This window comes from Trypanosoma melophagium, assembly GCF_022059095.1.
Source record: "Trypanosoma melophagium isolate St. Kilda chromosome Unknown ctg9segment0, whole genome shotgun sequence".
NCBI classification, from domain to species: Eukaryota; Euglenozoa; class Kinetoplastea; order Trypanosomatida; family Trypanosomatidae; genus Trypanosoma; species Trypanosoma melophagium.
The window spans coordinates 359,867-377,432 of record NW_027125194.1 but is presented as its reverse complement, the minus strand read 5'-3'; the positions used below and the strand labels follow the sequence as shown (position 1 = coordinate 377,432).

The 17,566-nt window shown below is 37.0% G+C and overlaps 8 protein-coding genes across 8 annotated transcripts; all 8 read left to right on the top strand.

The window, feature by feature from the left end:
• Positions 1 to 628: 628 nt before the first annotated feature.
• Positions 629 to 1,582, top strand: LSM04_001297 (uncharacterized protein; the record flags this gene model as incomplete). The annotated part of the gene is made up of 1 exon (XM_067332819.1): positions 629 to 1,582. The coding sequence occupies one exon, from the start codon at positions 629 to 631 to the stop codon at positions 1,580 to 1,582; it is 954 nt and encodes a 317-aa protein (XP_067185551.1).
• A 341-nt stretch (positions 1,583 to 1,923) lies between these two features.
• On the top strand, positions 1,924 to 3,324 carry LSM04_001834 (uncharacterized protein; the record flags this gene model as incomplete). The annotated part of the gene is made up of 1 exon (XM_067332818.1): positions 1,924 to 3,324. The coding sequence occupies one exon, from the start codon at positions 1,924 to 1,926 to the stop codon at positions 3,322 to 3,324; it is 1,401 nt and encodes a 466-aa protein (XP_067185579.1).
• Positions 3,325 to 3,957: 633 nt separating this feature from the next.
• Positions 3,958 to 4,461, top strand: LSM04_000382 (Cytochrome b5-like heme/steroid binding domain; the record flags this gene model as incomplete). Its single annotated transcript, XM_067332817.1, has 1 exon — positions 3,958 to 4,461. The coding sequence occupies one exon, from the start codon at positions 3,958 to 3,960 to the stop codon at positions 4,459 to 4,461; it is 504 nt and encodes a 167-aa protein (XP_067185502.1).
• A 1,060-nt stretch (positions 4,462 to 5,521) lies between these two features.
• Positions 5,522 to 6,679, top strand: LSM04_007481 (Mitochondrial substrate/solute carrier; the record flags this gene model as incomplete). The annotated part of the gene is made up of 1 exon (XM_067332816.1): positions 5,522 to 6,679. The coding sequence occupies one exon, from the start codon at positions 5,522 to 5,524 to the stop codon at positions 6,677 to 6,679; it is 1,158 nt and encodes a 385-aa protein (XP_067185812.1).
• A 1,681-nt stretch (positions 6,680 to 8,360) lies between these two features.
• Positions 8,361 to 10,010, top strand: LSM04_009731 (uncharacterized protein; the record flags this gene model as incomplete). Its single annotated transcript, XM_067332815.1, has 1 exon — positions 8,361 to 10,010. The coding sequence occupies one exon, from the start codon at positions 8,361 to 8,363 to the stop codon at positions 10,008 to 10,010; it is 1,650 nt and encodes a 549-aa protein (XP_067185926.1).
• A 1,298-nt stretch (positions 10,011 to 11,308) lies between these two features.
• LSM04_006769 (Sugar phosphate transporter domain) lies at positions 11,309 to 12,202 on the top strand (the record flags this gene model as incomplete). The annotated part of the gene is made up of 1 exon (XM_067332814.1): positions 11,309 to 12,202. One exon carries the CDS (start codon positions 11,309 to 11,311, stop codon positions 12,200 to 12,202), a length of 894 nt encoding a protein of 297 aa, XP_067185784.1.
• Positions 12,203 to 12,599: 397 nt separating this feature from the next.
• LSM04_009765 (Exosome-associated factor Rrp6) lies at positions 12,600 to 14,705 on the top strand (the record flags this gene model as incomplete). The annotated part of the gene is made up of 1 exon (XM_067332813.1): positions 12,600 to 14,705. The coding sequence occupies one exon, from the start codon at positions 12,600 to 12,602 to the stop codon at positions 14,703 to 14,705; it is 2,106 nt and encodes a 701-aa protein (XP_067185931.1).
• Positions 14,706 to 15,057: 352 nt separating this feature from the next.
• Positions 15,058 to 17,169, top strand: LSM04_009359 (uncharacterized protein; the record flags this gene model as incomplete). Its single annotated transcript, XM_067332812.1, has 1 exon — positions 15,058 to 17,169. The coding sequence occupies one exon, from the start codon at positions 15,058 to 15,060 to the stop codon at positions 17,167 to 17,169; it is 2,112 nt and encodes a 703-aa protein (XP_067185909.1).
• Positions 17,170 to 17,566: the final 397 nt, after the last annotated feature.

Below are 17,566 nucleotides of genomic sequence, written 5' to 3'. Positions count from 1 at the left end.
TAAATAAGTAAAGCAACAAAAAAAGAAAAGCAAGAGCAATAGCTAAGGAAAATCAAGAAAGTGTTTTGGTACATATATATTTTTAGGGTTTCCTAGTGTTTTTTCTTTGTTTTTCTTCCTATTGGGGTTATAGAAGTGACGTTTTAGTCTTGGTGTGTTTGCGGTATTACCTTTGTGATAATTTTGCATGTCGTCATTGTTTTTTTTTTTCTCTTTTTTTGTACAGTTTACCGTGTAGTTTGTTGTGCCTTTGCGTTTTCTTTTCAAAAGTAGTGAAGTTAAGGTTTTTACCTTTTACTGTGTGCTTCTTTTTTTTGTGTTTTGTTTGTATTATTCTGTCATTTTTCTTTTTATTGGTCGTTTGTTTTCTGCTGATATCATCATATCTCATGCAACTATTTTTTTTTTTTTCTTGACCTTCTTATCATGATCTCACGTAGGTGGGTGCACGATTTCACTAAGGCGTGTATATACATATATACCTATATTTATTTATACTGAGTTACACATACTAGTAACAATAACAATAATAATAATAACAATAGAGGAGAGAAGAAAATAGTGGGGTGTGGGAGTTATATTTACCTTCTTTGGTGATTGAAGGTAATTTTTTTTTTTGAAGTCACTCATGTCGGACCTTGATCGGTTAATAGACGAGTTGTTTCCTGCAGGGAAAATTGGTTTTGGCACAGATGCGCAAATCCCACGAAAGGAAGAAGAGATACCCGCCTCACATTCAGATTGGGATGCAAGTGATGATGAAAAAAATGATACGGGTAGGAGAGTACGATCAACACAATTTCCTGTTGTAGTGAACACAAATACGGATACAGTTTCAAAAACATCTAAAAATTACTTTGATGATAGTGATGATAATATTTCTGAAGTAGTTGTTGATGTAAAGTCTAGTTTTACCGTTCCATTTCCTTTATTCCCCCAAAATATCAGTAGGGAGTGCAAAGGAAAGTGTTTTGTAACAAACAGGGGAGCAAAAAATATTTTTCATCCTAGCATTCCTCAGTTATTGCTTATTGCAGAAGGCAAATATAATACCCGATCAACGCAAAAACAGTTGTTAGAGCGTAAAGGGGCTTTTCAAGCATTTAATCCTGAAGTTGGTAATGGGGCCTCAGATAGATATTCTCATTACGATAATGGTGGTGGATTAACGGGTGGTTGCCCATTTATTATGTGCCGTAAGTGTCATTATGCTGTAATACGTTTACAGGGTGCAGCATGGCAAGATCGAGATGGCACAATAGACCTTTATTTGACTGTTCGAAATTATTATCCAGATTGGAGCCGTTTGGCTAGTTCTTATCCTGTTGGACGAAACACAACAACGGGTGGAGTACAGAATAGAGTATTATGTGCAGATACTGATTCTGCTGCATATTGTTGTCAGTGTTCCTGGCTTACTGTAAAAGGTTCTAGGGAAATGATAGTAACTCTTTTGGCAGATCATGCAGGATTCGTAGGAAAAGAAGATTCCTGTTGTTTTGCCACACAACTACCCCTATTGCAAGGAGAGCAACGAAGACCACCTCTTTGGGTGTGTCGAGGACATCTACCACAGTTTTAAGAAAATAATATGTAGAAGGTTTTATTCTTCTTCTTGTGATTTTGTTTTGGTTTTTGTTCTCTAAGGGGGGTGGGGGTACATCGTTCACTTAAATTTATTCTTGTTATTATGACCCTTTCTTTCTCTTGTCTTTTTGTGATTGTTTGTACGTTTGTATGTCTTCCACTTGCGATTCCTAATGGATTTCCAGGTGTTAAGGCTTTCGTCAGAGTAATACATATAATATGTTTTCCTCTTTCTATTTTTTTTTTTTTGGTATTTCGTTTCTCTTGCTAATTAAATTAAATTTGAATTCCTATTTTTATCTTATTTCTTCCTTAAGGGTTATAGTATATTAACAGATGCCTGCCAAGAAAGCGAGTTCTAAAAAGAAGGATATCTTACCCGATCCCAGTACACTTGAGGACGGCCAGTGTAACCACTACATAGGCTCCTGGTCTCACTACCAGAGCATCGATGACATCACCGATATTGCGCAGACTGTAGTGGAAAAACACACAGCGGCGGATGGAGAAGTAATGACATTACCTCGCACAGTGGTTCTTATCCCGGCTTGTGTACTTGGTGATCCCTGTGCACACTACGATGTATCGGTTGCTGATAAGATGCATATTGAAAGTGTTCCACGTACTTCTATGAAACCTGTAGATACAGCAGAAAAGGAAATAAAGGAAATTCAAGAGGAGGAGGTGGATAGTAATAAGGGACGCTCTGATGAAAAAGAGAATGTGGAAGAAAATCCACCCCCAATAAAAGCAGAAATAGGTGCGTCTTCAAGTACACACGATGTAATTATTCGTGGAACAGTTCATATTGATGGTATTTTAACACGAATTGTGGTTAAACCAAATATGCCAGAAGAGCCTGTTGCTCAACAAAGCAAGAAAAAAAATCCGAAACGTCGAAAGAGTACCAAACTTTTGGAAGAAGAGCAAAGACTTCTTGAAGAGCAAAGAAAAATATATGAAGAAAAAGTTAATGCTGCTATTGCTGCAGCTCGTGAAGAAGAAGAAAATCAAATGCAATTTGCTCATCCTAATCGTTGGTCTCATGTTGTTTTCGCTAATATGACTTTTGAGGGAACAGTTATAGTTTCTCACGCTCATGTGATTTTTCAGAATTGTTGCTTCGCTGCAAATGCTTCAGATTCAACACAACTTATTGTGGCACAATACTGTCAAGTGGAATGTGTACGGTGTACTTTTGAGTGTCCAAGAAAATGTGCACTCTATGGATTTCCTATGGCAGAGTTGAAACTGCAAAAGTGCTTATTTACAGGTTCTATACAGACATTCTCACAAGATAATGCACATGTGGATTCTGCTCGTGAGAAACGCCCTAACTCTGTTGGATTACATACAGATAATTGTAAAGTTCAAGTGGATGGATGTAGATTCACAGAATTGGGTACTGGAATACTTTTTCGTGGTACATTCCATGGTGGAAGGACTGAAAATCCTGTTATGAGTGTAAAAAAGTGTGAGGTGAAAAATATATTTGGTACAGGTATTATTTTAGACAATGTACGTAAAGTAGAAATTGTACGGTGTAAATTTGAAGACTGTGATTACTACGCCTTGGACTGTGTCAAGGGTCAATCTATTAATGTGTTTCAAAACGCTTTTAGTTCACAGGTGCGGGTTCAGAGTAAGGCACATGCTAGGTTTCTGCATAACAAAACTGCGACAGTTCCACTGTCGTTAAATGAAGTTGAAAATCCCAACTTGGAACCAATATATTGAATAAGGGGGATTTTATGTAAATAGAATAAGGAACAATAGCGAGGTACACTCATTTTTAGTTGTTTCCTCTTCAAAACCTTAGATAAGATTTTGCCGCTTAATGTTGGAGATGTAGAGGTAAATAAATTTTTTCCCTTTTTCAAGCGCATTTTTTGAAAACATTACAAGAAAAAAGAACGAGGAAAAGAAAATATGAAAGGAAAAGACCTTCCAAGTAAACAGAAACAAGAGAAAAAGAAAACAAAATAAAGAAAGTTTGGCGAAGAAGGAGGTGTTACACAATTATGTAGAGATGTTAAACCGCCAACCCTCAATAGCAATGACCGAGGGAGCATTAGCTGAGTTTCATCAAGGGGGGATGTTGCGGCGTGAATATGCAGTGCGAGAGGAAAGAAGTTTCGAAAGTGAGAACCGAATGCCGTTGTTACCTTTTTTTTATTATTTTCTTAAAGAATTTCGTATCTGTTCAATGAATTTGTTTTGTTGTTGTTATTATTGTTATTATTGTGCGTCTATTTTTATGCCGTTTTTTTTATTATTCTTCTTTCTTTCTTTCTCTTTTTTGCTCTATTTTATGGAGGGGCGTTGTTTTTGTTGTCGCAGTATATTGGGGTACTATTGCGACTGAGAGATATGTTTAGTAAACCCAATGGGATCGTGCTTGTAGCTGTTACGGCAGCGGCGGCAGCAGGAGTCCTTTGTCCACTGCTGTTATCACGTTATATGAAAAGAGGTGCGGATAAGGAAAAGAAAGGGGGTGATCACGCAAATAGGAAACAGGAGAAACATACGATTCGTTCTGTGAAGTCCATAGAACGTCATCCCTTTAAGAAGGAAGATCTCCTTGAATATGATGGAGTAAAAAAAGATTCTATTTATGTCAGCGTCAAATTAGTAGTTTATGAGGTGGCTCCACAATTCTATGGCCCAGGGCAACCATACCACCTTTACGCTGGACGAGAAATTTCCCGTTCTCTTGCCAAGTCCGATTTGACGGGGAAAGAGTTGGATAAAGATTGGGCACCAGGCACCAGTGAAGAGGAACTGCAGCAGTTGGAACAGTGGGTTGCAAAGTTAAAGTCAAAATATCCCGTTGTAGGCTGGTATGTTCCAGAAGAAGAATTTTACGTAATTTAGTTGGTAAATTATGAATCACTGTTGATGCCACTATTGTGTCTTTTTTTGTTTCCTTTCTCTCTCTGGCTCTCTCCCTCTCTTTCTATTTGAGTCTTTGTATCTCTCTACGAACGTACGTATATCTGGAGAGATATGGGGAAAGAGGGAGGGTACTAATTCAATGTATATGTGATGTTATGTGTGGAGTGGGTGGAATTATTTGTAATCTGAAGATTGTTTCATTATATTTCTCTTTGTCTGACGAATAAATAGGTGGAAAGAGGATATGTTGCTACTAAATGGTGTGAAATTCCATCAAGTCCAACATCCGAAAAAGGGATTGATACATTTATTATTATTATTATTATTATTATTATTAAAGGTTGGGTAAATAAGGAATCTGTGGAGCATCACTTTTTTTCTTTGTATTAAGGATGAAGGTTTTTTTCTTGTAGAAGGAAGAAAAAATAATAATAAAACGCTAAGAAAAAGATATGAGAGTGGGTTCACCAAGACAAAGCGAGCTATTATAACTTTACACTATTATAGTTTTCCATTTCTCTGTGTCTTTGTTCTCATACCAACTGGGATCCATTACATGAGGTATGTAATTCATTTTTCTTTTTTTTTGTTGTGTTGTTTATATTCTTGGCTATTGTAAATTTGAAGTGCAGGGAGCGTGCACGCAACCATAGGTACACATAGTGAGATAGTCAGAAAATAGAAGAATTATACAGAAAAGACAAAAAAAAAGAATAAAGAAAATAGTTTTCTCTAATAACCCAAAGTAAACAAGGTGTTTCGGACGGTCTCTCCCCCCCCCAAAAAAAAAAAAAAATAAATAAATAAAATAAAAAAGGAAAGAAAAAGGAAACAAGATTTAGCCACGCGTAAGCCAGTCCGTATACTCTTTAAGCAACAATAATTATTCAAAAACAAAAAGAAGGGGGAAAAAAAGAAGAAAGGAAGGATCATTCTCCTTAAAAAGAAAGAAAAAAGGTGATTACAAAATAGACTATTGATCGTTTTCCCTCTTTTTTTACTATCCGGTTTCATCCTTTATAGGAACAAAAGAATCTTCATGCAGGCGCAGAAGTTACAAGCCAACGCGACCTCTAACGTTAAAGTGGAGAGTAGTATAACACCAATTGAGTCTTCGTGCAAAGATAAATCTCATGAACAGCATTTACTTTTTAAAAGAGATTGGTATACTACTGGTGCAACATTTTTTGCGGGAGGATTTGCTGGAGCTTGTAGTCGCACACTAACGGCTCCACTAGATCGTATTAAGGTAATTGTTCAGGAAGGTCATTTAGTTACTGGTTCAGAAAAACGAGTAACTACTTATAGATCTTCCCGTTTGCTTTATGTGTTCAATTTAATTAGGGCTGATGGTGGTTGGCGCGCGTTTTGGCGTGGTAATGGCATTAACTCACTGAAAGCAGGTCCTGAGTTCGCGTTTGTGTTTACACTTCGTCGTTATTTCCTTTCCCTATACGAGGATGGAGTAGAGGAGGAACAGCGGCGAATGGAGCAGCGGGAGCAAGAAAACGCTAGTGGAATTCCCATTAATGGGGATCGACCATCCATTTCTGTACTCCCCGCCCCACTGAATGCCTACGGTAACCTTACTGATGTTCCACGCATCGTAGTTAACTTCTGCATTGGCGCCTGGGCTGGCTTTGGTGCCCAGTTTGCGCTCTACCCATTAGAGGTCGTCAAGACACGCATTGCGGTCTCCAAGATGACGGAGTTCCGCGGTGGTATTCGCGAGGTCATTGCTGAGACGTACAGACAAGGCGGCATTGCAGAGTTCTACCGCGGACTCACACCAAACATGGTGGGCGTCTTTCTCTACCGCGGCCTCGAAGTGGGCGTCTACTCCACAGCACAGCAGCAAATTATGATGTATCGCATGCAACGCTACGGTATGAGCCGTCATGATGCGGCCCTCTCCTCCGCAGAGACCGCAGGCGTCGGCATGGTGGCCTCTATACTCGCACAGACTGTCTCCTATCCACTTAACGTTGTCCGCACACGGCTGCAGACACAAGGTATTAACGGCCGAGCGGTGAAGTACACGGGAATGGTGGATTGTTTCGTCAAGATGGTCCGAACAAAGGGTCCAGCTTCGCTTTTCTCTGGTATAACAGCCAACTATCTGAAAGCTGTACCTGCGAGTTCGTGTATGTTTGTGGTATTCGAAGGTGTGCAAAAAATGCTTGTGGGGGATGATTAATCTCTTTTTATTTTTCTTTCTTCACCTGTCTCTCTCCATGTGTGTGTGTGTTTGTGTTTTTGCCACCTTTGTGCGTATAATTGTGTTTTAGATTTTGAGTAATCTCGTAGCGACAATCTTGTAAAAAAAAAAAAATAAATACAAATGAAGGGGGAAGAAAAGGTATTGACTTTCAGAACGAAAAGGTGAAAAAGGTAAAAAAAAAGGAAATAATAAAAGAAGAGGGTGAAAAAGTTTGGGGTGGGGATTCACAGAGTAGGTTTTGATTACTGCAAGAAGAGCAGTCAAGTGAGAGACTTGTAGTTTATTATGCTTGTTGTTAACACTGGTGTTATCATTCGTTTTATTTGTGGGTCCTAGCCACTCCCACACTTCTGTTTTTTTTTTCTTCCTTGTTGTTGTTGTTCGTGACGGTGTTGGTGACGATGTTGGTGTTTTTCTTTATATATTTCAGTTGTGATTCTTCTTTCGCAACACTTCTCTGTGTGTGTTTGTGTGTTTGTGCGTTTTTTCTTTTTTTTTTTTTGCTTTATTTGCTTCTCTTTGTTGTTGCAGCTAGTGTAGATGTAACAGTGGTGGAGAAGGATGAAGGCAAAAAAAAAAAAAAAACACCAAAATACCTACGCACGCTCACGAATGCGCACACATACACATGTACAAATGTGTGGGTGTCTGCCTATATCCATATTTTTATATGCATGAAACAAGGAAAGCAAGAAGAGGTAAAGAAAAAAACAAAGAGAATAAGAAGTGAAACTCGCTTAAGGTTTTATTTTCTCTTTTCTTTTTTTCTTTTTATTTTGTACTATTTCGCACCATATCAGTCAGAATGAATTTCACTCTTTTTTCGTCATTTTGTCATGTTTTTGAAGTAAGAAAGTGTTTTTTTTCTTATGCACATAATACGTCTATCTATTGATGTTGTTGTTGTTGTTATGTTTTTATTTTCATTTTTCTCTTATTTCTCTTGTATTGTTTTTCTTTGATTTTATAGAAGCTGCTATTGCCAAAAGTAAGTGGCAGCAATAGAAGCGGTAGCAGCACTAACAAAAACGATAAATACTGTTAGAGGAGACTAGTTATCGCTTCTATCAGTATTCTGGAAGATAATATATTTAAGTAGGTAACTAAATAGATAGTTCTTTTTTCTTACGTAGTTGTGACCTTGTTATTATTATTATTATTATTATTATTATTATTATTATTATTATTATTATTATTATTATTATTATTATTATTATTATTATTATTATTCCTGTTGTTGTTATTGTTATTATTATTTTTTTTTTGCCGCTTGTAGAAACGTGGAAGAACAAAACTAACAACATTTGAGGAAAGGAGACAGTGAATCAAGACAAAAAAAAAAAGAAAACTAAGCAAACTGGGGAGCAATAGAACCCACCCTACTCTTACTATTACCTTACTCCATTCTCACAACAAAGTAAAAAAAAAAAATAAAGAAGAATAAAAAAAAAGGACTAAAATACAAAACGAAAAAGAAAAAATAATAGTAAAAGAAAAACATTTTTCTGGTGAGTGTGGTTCTATAAATAAAGTTGTGTGTGTGTGTGTTTGATATCTCGCCATAAGCCGGTGGGATATTATTATTATTATTATTATTATTATTATTATTATTATTATTATTATTATTATTATTATTACAAAGAGTGCCCTCTTTTTGATGACGGAGCTGACGAACAATGCCGGGGGAGACCCCGCGGAGGAGCGGGTGTGGGCGGCGGGGAATCAAACGGCCGCCGTCGATTTGGAGCCGACGGCGGAGGAACTCGCGGCGGAGGCGATCATCCGCGCCGACGGGCCGTGCGAGAATCTTCCGTCGCTGCGGCCGCAGGAACTGAAAATTATTGGCCGCTGCGTGACGTTTCAGGGGGAGACGATTGTGGAGGGAGAACGGGTGCTGCTGCACTACGAGGGACTGGTGGGAATGATTACCAAAGATACAGTAGTGCTGTTGCATGTGAACCGGTTTACAAACGAGGATTTTAAAAAGTATCAGGAGGAATCTGCCAACGCGGCAGAGGAGCAAGCACGGCGTAAAAAACATAGAGTGGGAAATGGAGATGAACAAGATAGCAGAGGTCAAGATCTGCATGCAAATCAAAATGGGGAAAATGGATTGGAAACGGATGGAAATCCTAGTGGTGCCTCTAACGATAATGGAGTGAACGGTATAAACTGTTTTCTTCCGGAAACACAAACATCACATGAGGTAAGGGAAGAACCTTCAACTGTTGAGATTAGCGCCCAGCGCCATGGTCGTCAAATTGGATCTGGATCTCTTGGTCCCGTACCATTTATGACTTTCTCACGTCGTCGTATTCATGATGTGGTATTTGGACGAGATCCTCACAGTAGTTTTTATTCTCTTTTTCGTGATCCATCAAAACGATTTTTTGATATGCAGTGTCTACGCATGTTTGTTAGACGTTACTTGGTACATAGTAGTCAGGGAAATAATCCACGTAACATAAATCTTCGACCTTTTGTTGCCTGGAGGTGTAACTGTAAAGGTATTGATAATGAACTCCTTCTTGATGTTGCAAAACAGGAATTAGCTCAGCTTGTAAAAACAGAAAGAGAAATAGTAAAGTATGCTGAAAGAGCAGCAAATAACAGACAAAGTATTATACAATATTATCAACCCCCACCAGGATTATTTAGTGGTACAGGTATTCTATTTCTTACACGAATACCTGTTCAAACCTTTTGCCTAGCTATTATAGAACTGCTTGTAACACTTATCTTACTTGGATGTTCAGCATATTCGTTTACAGCGGGAACTAGTAATGTTGTCTATGGTTACATTAAAGATTACACATTTCCGGTGACATTTGCTGGTATAGCTAGCCTTTTTGCAAGTGGGTTGACAGCATTTCATTCCCTCAAAATGCGTCTACCGGTATCCATTACTTTATACGGTACTTTGCGAGTTGTAATGGCAGCAATTGGTGTTGGAGTCAATATAATGGTGTTGATTTTAGTCGGAGAGGCAGTCTCCTTTAAACATATTATTGAACACCTAAACAGAATAGCGCCTAATTCATTTGATTTATGTAATTACTACGCTCTGCATAACTGTTCTGGATTTGGTGAAGCGTGTGACCCATCGAACACCGCTCCTTTGTGTATGTGGGATGTATGCCCTGCAGTCCGAGAAAACACCTGTACTCAACCGTTGAGCGCAGGCTTTACACGAGTTTTCATTCCCATTGTAGTGCTTTCTATGGCATTGGTTGTATTATTTTTAATTGATCATTTTATGCACTTTCGGTTACTTCAAATTTCAAGGCAGTTAATGGCGCAGTTGTAGGTGCGTGATGTGGGTATATATATATATATATATATATAATTGTTTTAATTTAAAAGAACTCATCAAGAAGAGTGTTAAAGGCAGGGCAAGGATTATGAAAAGGATGAGATCTGCCATCCTTTGCAACCTGTATGTTGATTGCATTAAAGTCTCCCTGTATTTATGCAATTACCTGGCGTTGACATTCATTCATAAGAAGAAGGAGAGGAAGTGTGGAAGCTGTAAAGCAAAAAAAAAAGTAAAATGACATTAAGAAAAGAAAAAGAAGCGACATCATGAACAGAAATACCTAAAACGTAAAAAAAAAGGCGTAAAAATAGGCAGATAACCTGTGGAAGAAGATTTGTTACTGTTGATAAGAATGGGTTGCATTTCGAAAAAAAAAAATGAAGTGGTGGTGCAAATAATAATAAAAGTATTAATGAAATATATATACATATATACATATATATATATATATATATATATACATATATATATATATATCAGATTTTTTGTTACCTTGATGCATTTTCATCTTTGTAGAAAAAGTTTTTTTCGTTATTCTCGTTGTTTGTTGTTGTTTTCTTTTTTCTTTCTTTCTTTCTCATGTTTTGATTACATGTTCTCTTTGTGATGAAGGTTTCTACTGTTTGAGTTATTTTCTCCCGAAATTTTTTTTCTGGCTGAGAGAAATTCTTTGCTTGTGTGAAAAAAAAAAGCAAGAGAAAAATAAAAAACGAACCCCGAGGAATACATTTCATTTCAAAGACGTCTGATTGTTGTTGCTTTTTTCTTTTATTTCTATTATTGATGTTTTCTTTTATCCTGGTGTTGTGGTGGGACAGATGACAGCAGAATGGAACTGTGGCTCAGTTTTCTATGGGTATATATATATATATATATATATATATATATATATATGTGCGTGTTTTTCTATCTTAACAATTTTGTGTTTTTGTCCCTCTTGTGCACAAGTGCTGTAATCCTAAATTAATATATTGTTATTATTGTTCTTTTTTTTTTCTGCTCTGTTTATATGTGTTTCAGTTTATGCATGACTCATTGTTTTTTTTTTCGTTTTCTATCTCTATCACCTGGTTTAGGTTTAGCATTTTTTTTATTTTTTCTGTTTCTTTTCTTTCTTGTAGATTGTGTGGGTGTGAGAATTTATTATTTTTGTCTATAATATGGAGTCAACAAAACATGGCCGAAAGGCTTTTGAGGTCATTCTCTCTGTTATTTCATACAGCATATGCAGTATGAGTATGATTATTCTAAACAAACTGGTTTTGTTTTCATACGGTATGAACTTTCCAATGGGATTACTGTTCATTCAGAACTGTGGTGCAGTATTACTTGTGTCATGGGGAAAACGCATGAATTGGCTTCACTTTCCTGATTTCAGTATGGAAGTAACAAAAAAATGGCTTCCATTGACTGTATTATTTATACTTATGCTTTGGACCTCAATGAAGAGTTTACATACTATGTCTGTTTCAATGCAAACAATTATAAAGAACCTTGCAGTTATTTTTACTGCATTTGGCGATTCTAGATTGTATGGTAGACATGTGACACCTATGATGTACTTTTCCTTTATCCTTATGGTTTTGGGTAGTTACATGGGAGCTAAAGGTGATCAATGGGTTACTCCATGGGGATTATTCTGGACCTTTGCAAACATTGCGGTGACTGTAAGTTATACACTATATATGAAACAATTGTTAGGGGATGTAAGTAAGCAAATTGGTCGCTATGGACCTGTTTTTTATAATAATTTGCTTTCTTTACCTTTTCTTTTTGTGGCTTCATTACCTTCTTTGCCACAAGTAATGTCTTCCATATTAAATGCCTCTATAGGTGCACTTATCAGCCTTATATCAATGATTTTTACGGGATCTGTAATGACTTTTGCAGTCTTCTGGTGTATGAAAGAGACCTCACCAACAACTTTTAGTGTTGTTGGTGCGGTGAATAAAGCTCCTTTGGCTATTTTGGGAATGATAGTTTTCAAGCAGTTTCCAACACTTACGGGTTATATTGGTATTGCTATGGCCATCGCCGGTGGATTTATCTATACATATGTGAATGTCGGTAATAATTCAAAGGTTTTAGAGGATCGCAATGCTCTTGCCGCAAGGCCTGGCTTCCCCAGAGAATCTCCAAAGGATAAATCAGATTTTACAGGTAAGTTAAAAGATTATGTATAATCTTTTTTTTTTTCTGAGCGTCATCAATCGCACGGAATTCAGAGAATATTATACCGTGGGGTAAACTTGATTTCAGGGGTATCTGGTCTTGACGTTATTGTTGTTTTCTTTTCTTTTTCTAACTCTTTTCTCCTCTGTTTCAGTCCCCTCATAGATGATTTGCCCCACACGTTTTTCTGAGCACTTGGGGGAGCAACTTGTCAAGGGAATTTTACAAAAAAAAAATGTATCTACATTATTATATTTCCTAAGCTTTTTTTTCTAAATATTGCTTATTTCCTCATTTCATTTTTTTTATATTTTTGTTGAGTTTTCTTTGTTTTTCTGTTTTTTCTTCTTCTTTCTTTGAATTACTAGCGTACACTAAAAGAGAAAAGGAGGAGATCAACTGATAGCCATGTCTGAGGATCTTCCAAGTACTAGAGACATTGTAAAGGGTGTCTTTAGTGTGGTAAAAGAGTACAGCAAATTATCAGGAGAACTTCCTGTAGATGATTACGATTATCACATGGCTTTTCCTGGATTTAGACAACAGATAAAACGACATGGTGAAGCGCTTGTTACTCTTATGGATAAATGCTGTCAACTCATACCTGCACGACGTCGTGTTTCACTGCAAGACTGTAATGGTTGTCTAAATGAGCCTCAACGTGCGGTAGTGATGGAGGCAGTGGATTCACTATTGGAGAATGTGGATGGTTTATTGGATGATCTTAAAGGAAAACGTCTCAGTGCAAGAGATCAACTCTCAGTTACATTTGGTTCTGAACTGCAGAATTCCTCTAACTCTCCTCATGATATATCATCAGGACATGTTTTTCGACCTCAGTTGACATTTGAACATCCACTGGATAACAGTACCGCTTTATTTTCACCTATTTACTACGATGAAAAGGGTGAAAAACATGTGGCTCAACCTGGTGTTCATCCTTTCTTTGAACAAATTAAAAACGCTCCTATAAACGAAGAACAGCTGCTTCGATGTGCCGATATACCATATCTTCCTTTGACAACATGTCCACTTCGCTTTGTGGATTCTGTGGTAGAACTTGAACAGGTGGTTGGAGTACTTCTTCAGGAAAAAGAAATTGCAGTGGATCTGGAACATCACGATTTTTATTCCTACCAGGGATTTACGTGTTTAATGCAAATCAGTACACGTACAGAAGATTTTATTATTGACTGTCTTAAACTACGATCTTCAATGTATAAATTGGCTCCTGTTTTTCTAAATCCTCGTATTTTGAAAGTACTACATGGTGCTCGAGAAGATGTTCGATGGTTACAAAAGGATTTTGGACTTTATATTGCGAATCTATTTGATACCGGTATAGCACTTCAAACATTGCATATGCCATACAGTCTGGCATTTGCAGTTGATCATTTTTGTCAAGTGAAACTAAATAAAAAATATCAAACAGCAGATTGGCGTATTCGTCCCATACCAGCAGAAATGGTGGCATATGCTCGACAAGATACACATTTCCTTTTATATGTATATGATCGGTTAAAAGCCCTTCTTCTTAATAGTGAGGGTAGAGCTTCTGTTGGTAACCTTCTGGTTCACGTAATTAATGAAAGTCGTAGACTATCTTTAGAAATATATGAGAAACCACAACTAGACCCAGATAATACCTATAAACTTGCCCTTGGTAGAAGTTTAGGTGGATTATCTGCTGTACAAATGCAAGTGGCAAGAGATATATTTAACTGGCGGGATGCTGCTGCAAGAGAAGTAGATGATTCACCAGCTGCTGTTATGCATTTATCCTCTGTATTGGCTATAGCCACTAAATTACCAACCTCTGCAAGTCAATTACTAAAATGCTGCAGTCAAGTAAGTCTTGTAACTCGTTCGAATGTCATGAAACTTGTTCAAATAGTAAAGGATGCTGTAGGTAACTCGACAATTGAAAAACAGCAAGAAGAAGAAGAAGTAAAGATTGAATATAAACAAGATACTAAAGAAGTTTCCCGTCCTGTTGGTGTCCATCAACCAATGACAGGAACATTACCATCTATTGAACAGCGTGTGACCTCAGAACTTGTGAATGAAACAAACAACTGTACTGTTGTGCATTCGCAGCCATCGGCGTGGTTTACCGCTATGCGCAATCTTGCCAGTGTTCTCCGCAACAAGTCTCAGTTGGCTGTACCACTTCCTGGTCATGAGGTGATGGCATTGTTGTTACAAGCTAAAAGCATCGGCAAACACCCACGTGGTGATGCTGCAGAGGCACCACCTTTACACGAGGAGGAAACCGGAATGAAAGACACAATGGCAGATGACAGCCCGCAAGATCGTAACGGTAATGAAGAAGAAGAAGAAAAGGAGTTGGAATTGGAGAAAAATAGTGGCAAGCAGGCGGTGGGGCCCCAAGAAGGCGTTAAACCACTCGAGTTGAGTCAACAGGCTATGGCACTACGGCAGCAGTACGGTCTGGGCAGTGCGAATCGCAAGAAGGCAAAGGTGGAAAGGCGAAAAGACATGAAGAACGTGTAAAATGATAAAGTGGAGGGACTGCGACATATCCATGTTTGGTAGTTACCTTACTATTTTTTTATTTTGTAAAGAAGAAAAGAAAATTTGAAAAGAGAGAGAGAGAAAGAGGGAAAAAAAAAGAATGAAAGGAGGAAACTCCTCTACCCTAATACGCATAGTACAAAAGAGGGGAAAGAAGAAAAAACAAAAAAAAAAACAGACATTTATAAATGAAAGTATTAAGGAATTTTTTATTAATTAGTTTCATTATTTATGATGCTTTTTTTGTTTTCATCCTTTCTTTGTCTCTCCTTTTTCTTTTTTTTATTTCCTTTCTTGAGAGCAAGAGAATAGAAATATTTAGTGAGGCAAAATGAAGGAACGACGACGTTCCTCTAGGACCATGAAATATTGTGTTCCTTTGTTTTTTCTCTTGTGCATTTTTCTCTTTCTGTCTTCAAGTATTCTGCAGGAAGATTTCACTGATGATCACAATGTGGTTTCTAATGGTATAAATTCAGTCCAACCAAACTCCTTTCAAGAACATATTAATATTAATGATAATAATACCTGTGGCAGCGCAAAAGTCTGTTTGGACTGTCTATTTCCCACATCTAGCCAAACTCCTTCGGGTACAGTTTATCGTCCATCATCTCAGTGTTTTTGGTGTGCGGCAACATCTCGCTGTATGCACCGTACAAGCAAAGAGGAATGTGAAGACAGGGAAGTACAGTCCTGTCCTGCTGTATTACACTCTGCCATCCCTAATTATTTTCGTGTGATTCATGTCGGCATACGAAAAGGTGGACCAGAGGCTCTTATTCAACTACACCTGGCACTTCACCGTTGGGGATTCCTCACCACACTGGATACACGTGTCAAGGAAAAGGGAGGTGCACTTTTACCTTTTTTTCGTAAAATGTATGAAGATGAATTTGATCGTGGGCCACCTTTACGATGGTTTAAAAACTATGATGAATGGCATAAAAATGCAAAGGAAGGTGATGTTCTTATTGCAACAGAAACTTGGCCGTGTCTTAATAGGGATTACTTTGAAAAAGGGATAAGACAAATGCAGTGGCATTTAACAGTTTGGCCACGACGTGATAGATCCCATTGTACAATAACAGGACATACGAATTACATTACAATGACTTATATGAATCAATCTAAACTGGCATTACTTTATCCATATGTCTCTCCTCATATTGTAAAACTAGCACAAAGTCGTTCATCCTGGTATAATACTAAAAAACGAGGATCAGGTAAATTTCCACTAGTCCTATTTGATTCTGATGTTAAATTATTAAATAGTAACCTCTTAAGTCATAATGGTGTAATGAGAGAGGTAATACGTGCGACTGGATTTCTTCCAGAGGATTTATATGCACTATATGGTCAAGCAACTGCAGGAATTGATTTGCAACTTCCAGGAGCAGAAAGATTTATTTTTGAAGCTGTTTTATTTGATGTTTGTGTTATTGTTGATGATTCTTTAGTTGGAGGATGTAGTGAAGATATTCCAATTCCTGAAGAGTTTAGAGTTCCTGAAGGAAATTTAAGTGCTTTAAATAACGCTATTGATCGCTGTATTCAAGATTATGATACTGTTATATCGGAATTTACCAAATTGAAACAATTTACTTTGCGTCAAAAAGTAACTTTTGAACGACAAGTACGACGGTATTTTTCCAATAGTGTTCACATTATATCAGTAGTGTGTACACAAGAACAGTCTAATAAATTCCTTCTTCGTTTTATCCTTAATGTTTTATTGTATATTCCGTTTGCTACTGTAGAAATACGATTGGCAAATGGTGTTTCTGGTTTAACAGAGAAACATCAAACTTATCTACTGAATCAGAGTTGGTTGGCAGCTGTTCGTTTTGTACGCATGAATGTAAAAGAGACTTCAGAAGTGTGTCAGATGAATAATGAAGAAATGTATAATATAAAACAAGAGTATGAAAGTGCAACTATACAATTATCTCGGTTTATTCTCTTTAGTAGTGGTCTTTCTAATTATAACACAAAAAATCGTTCGCTTCTTACAATCTTTGTCCCAATTAACGCTATTATTGTAACAGAGGATGTTGTACATTATATTACCTCACAATTGGCCTTGGTGAGACATCATCAATCAGATACTGATAAGAAATTTCCCATATATGTTTTTGAGCTTAAAACCACTGATATAGTAAGTTTCCCGCTTATTGCAGTTTGGACCGCTGATTTGCCGTCATCATTGTCTTGTAGCCACATAGTAAATAATAACGTACCTTTGCTAAGTAAACTGTGTAAAGGTAAACAAACCACAAATGGTGGTGTCGCATTATCTTATACATTGGTTATACATGATAAAGGTGAGGTCATATCATTGGCACTTGTGGATGATAGAAGGGATAAACGTGATGGGGCTCTTCAAAGGGCTTGGAGTTTTATGTGTCTGCATGAACTATGGAAAGATTTAGTGGGTGGATGTTAATTTCATTCCTTCCTGTCTTTGTTGTTGTTTTTTTATTATTAATTTTATTTTGCGTGATGGTATGGGTCAGTTAATCTACGAATACATATGGTATCAACAAAGAAACAAAAAAAAAAAACATTTCACGCGTGAGAAGAAATAAATGAGAAGAATATTAACATTGGAATTTTTCTTGATGGTTACATGTATCTAAGTTGTTGTTGGGAAATCAATTATTATTTATTACGATTATTATTAATAATATACACTCCTTGTTATTTTATTGTTGTTCCTATTCTCGTTTCTCTCTTTTTGTAATATTACTCTTTTTCTTTTTCTTTCTTCCCTTTACTTTTCTTTCTTTTTTTTTTCTTTTTTTTTCTTCTTTGTTAAACCCATTGACCGCCAGAGTCGTATT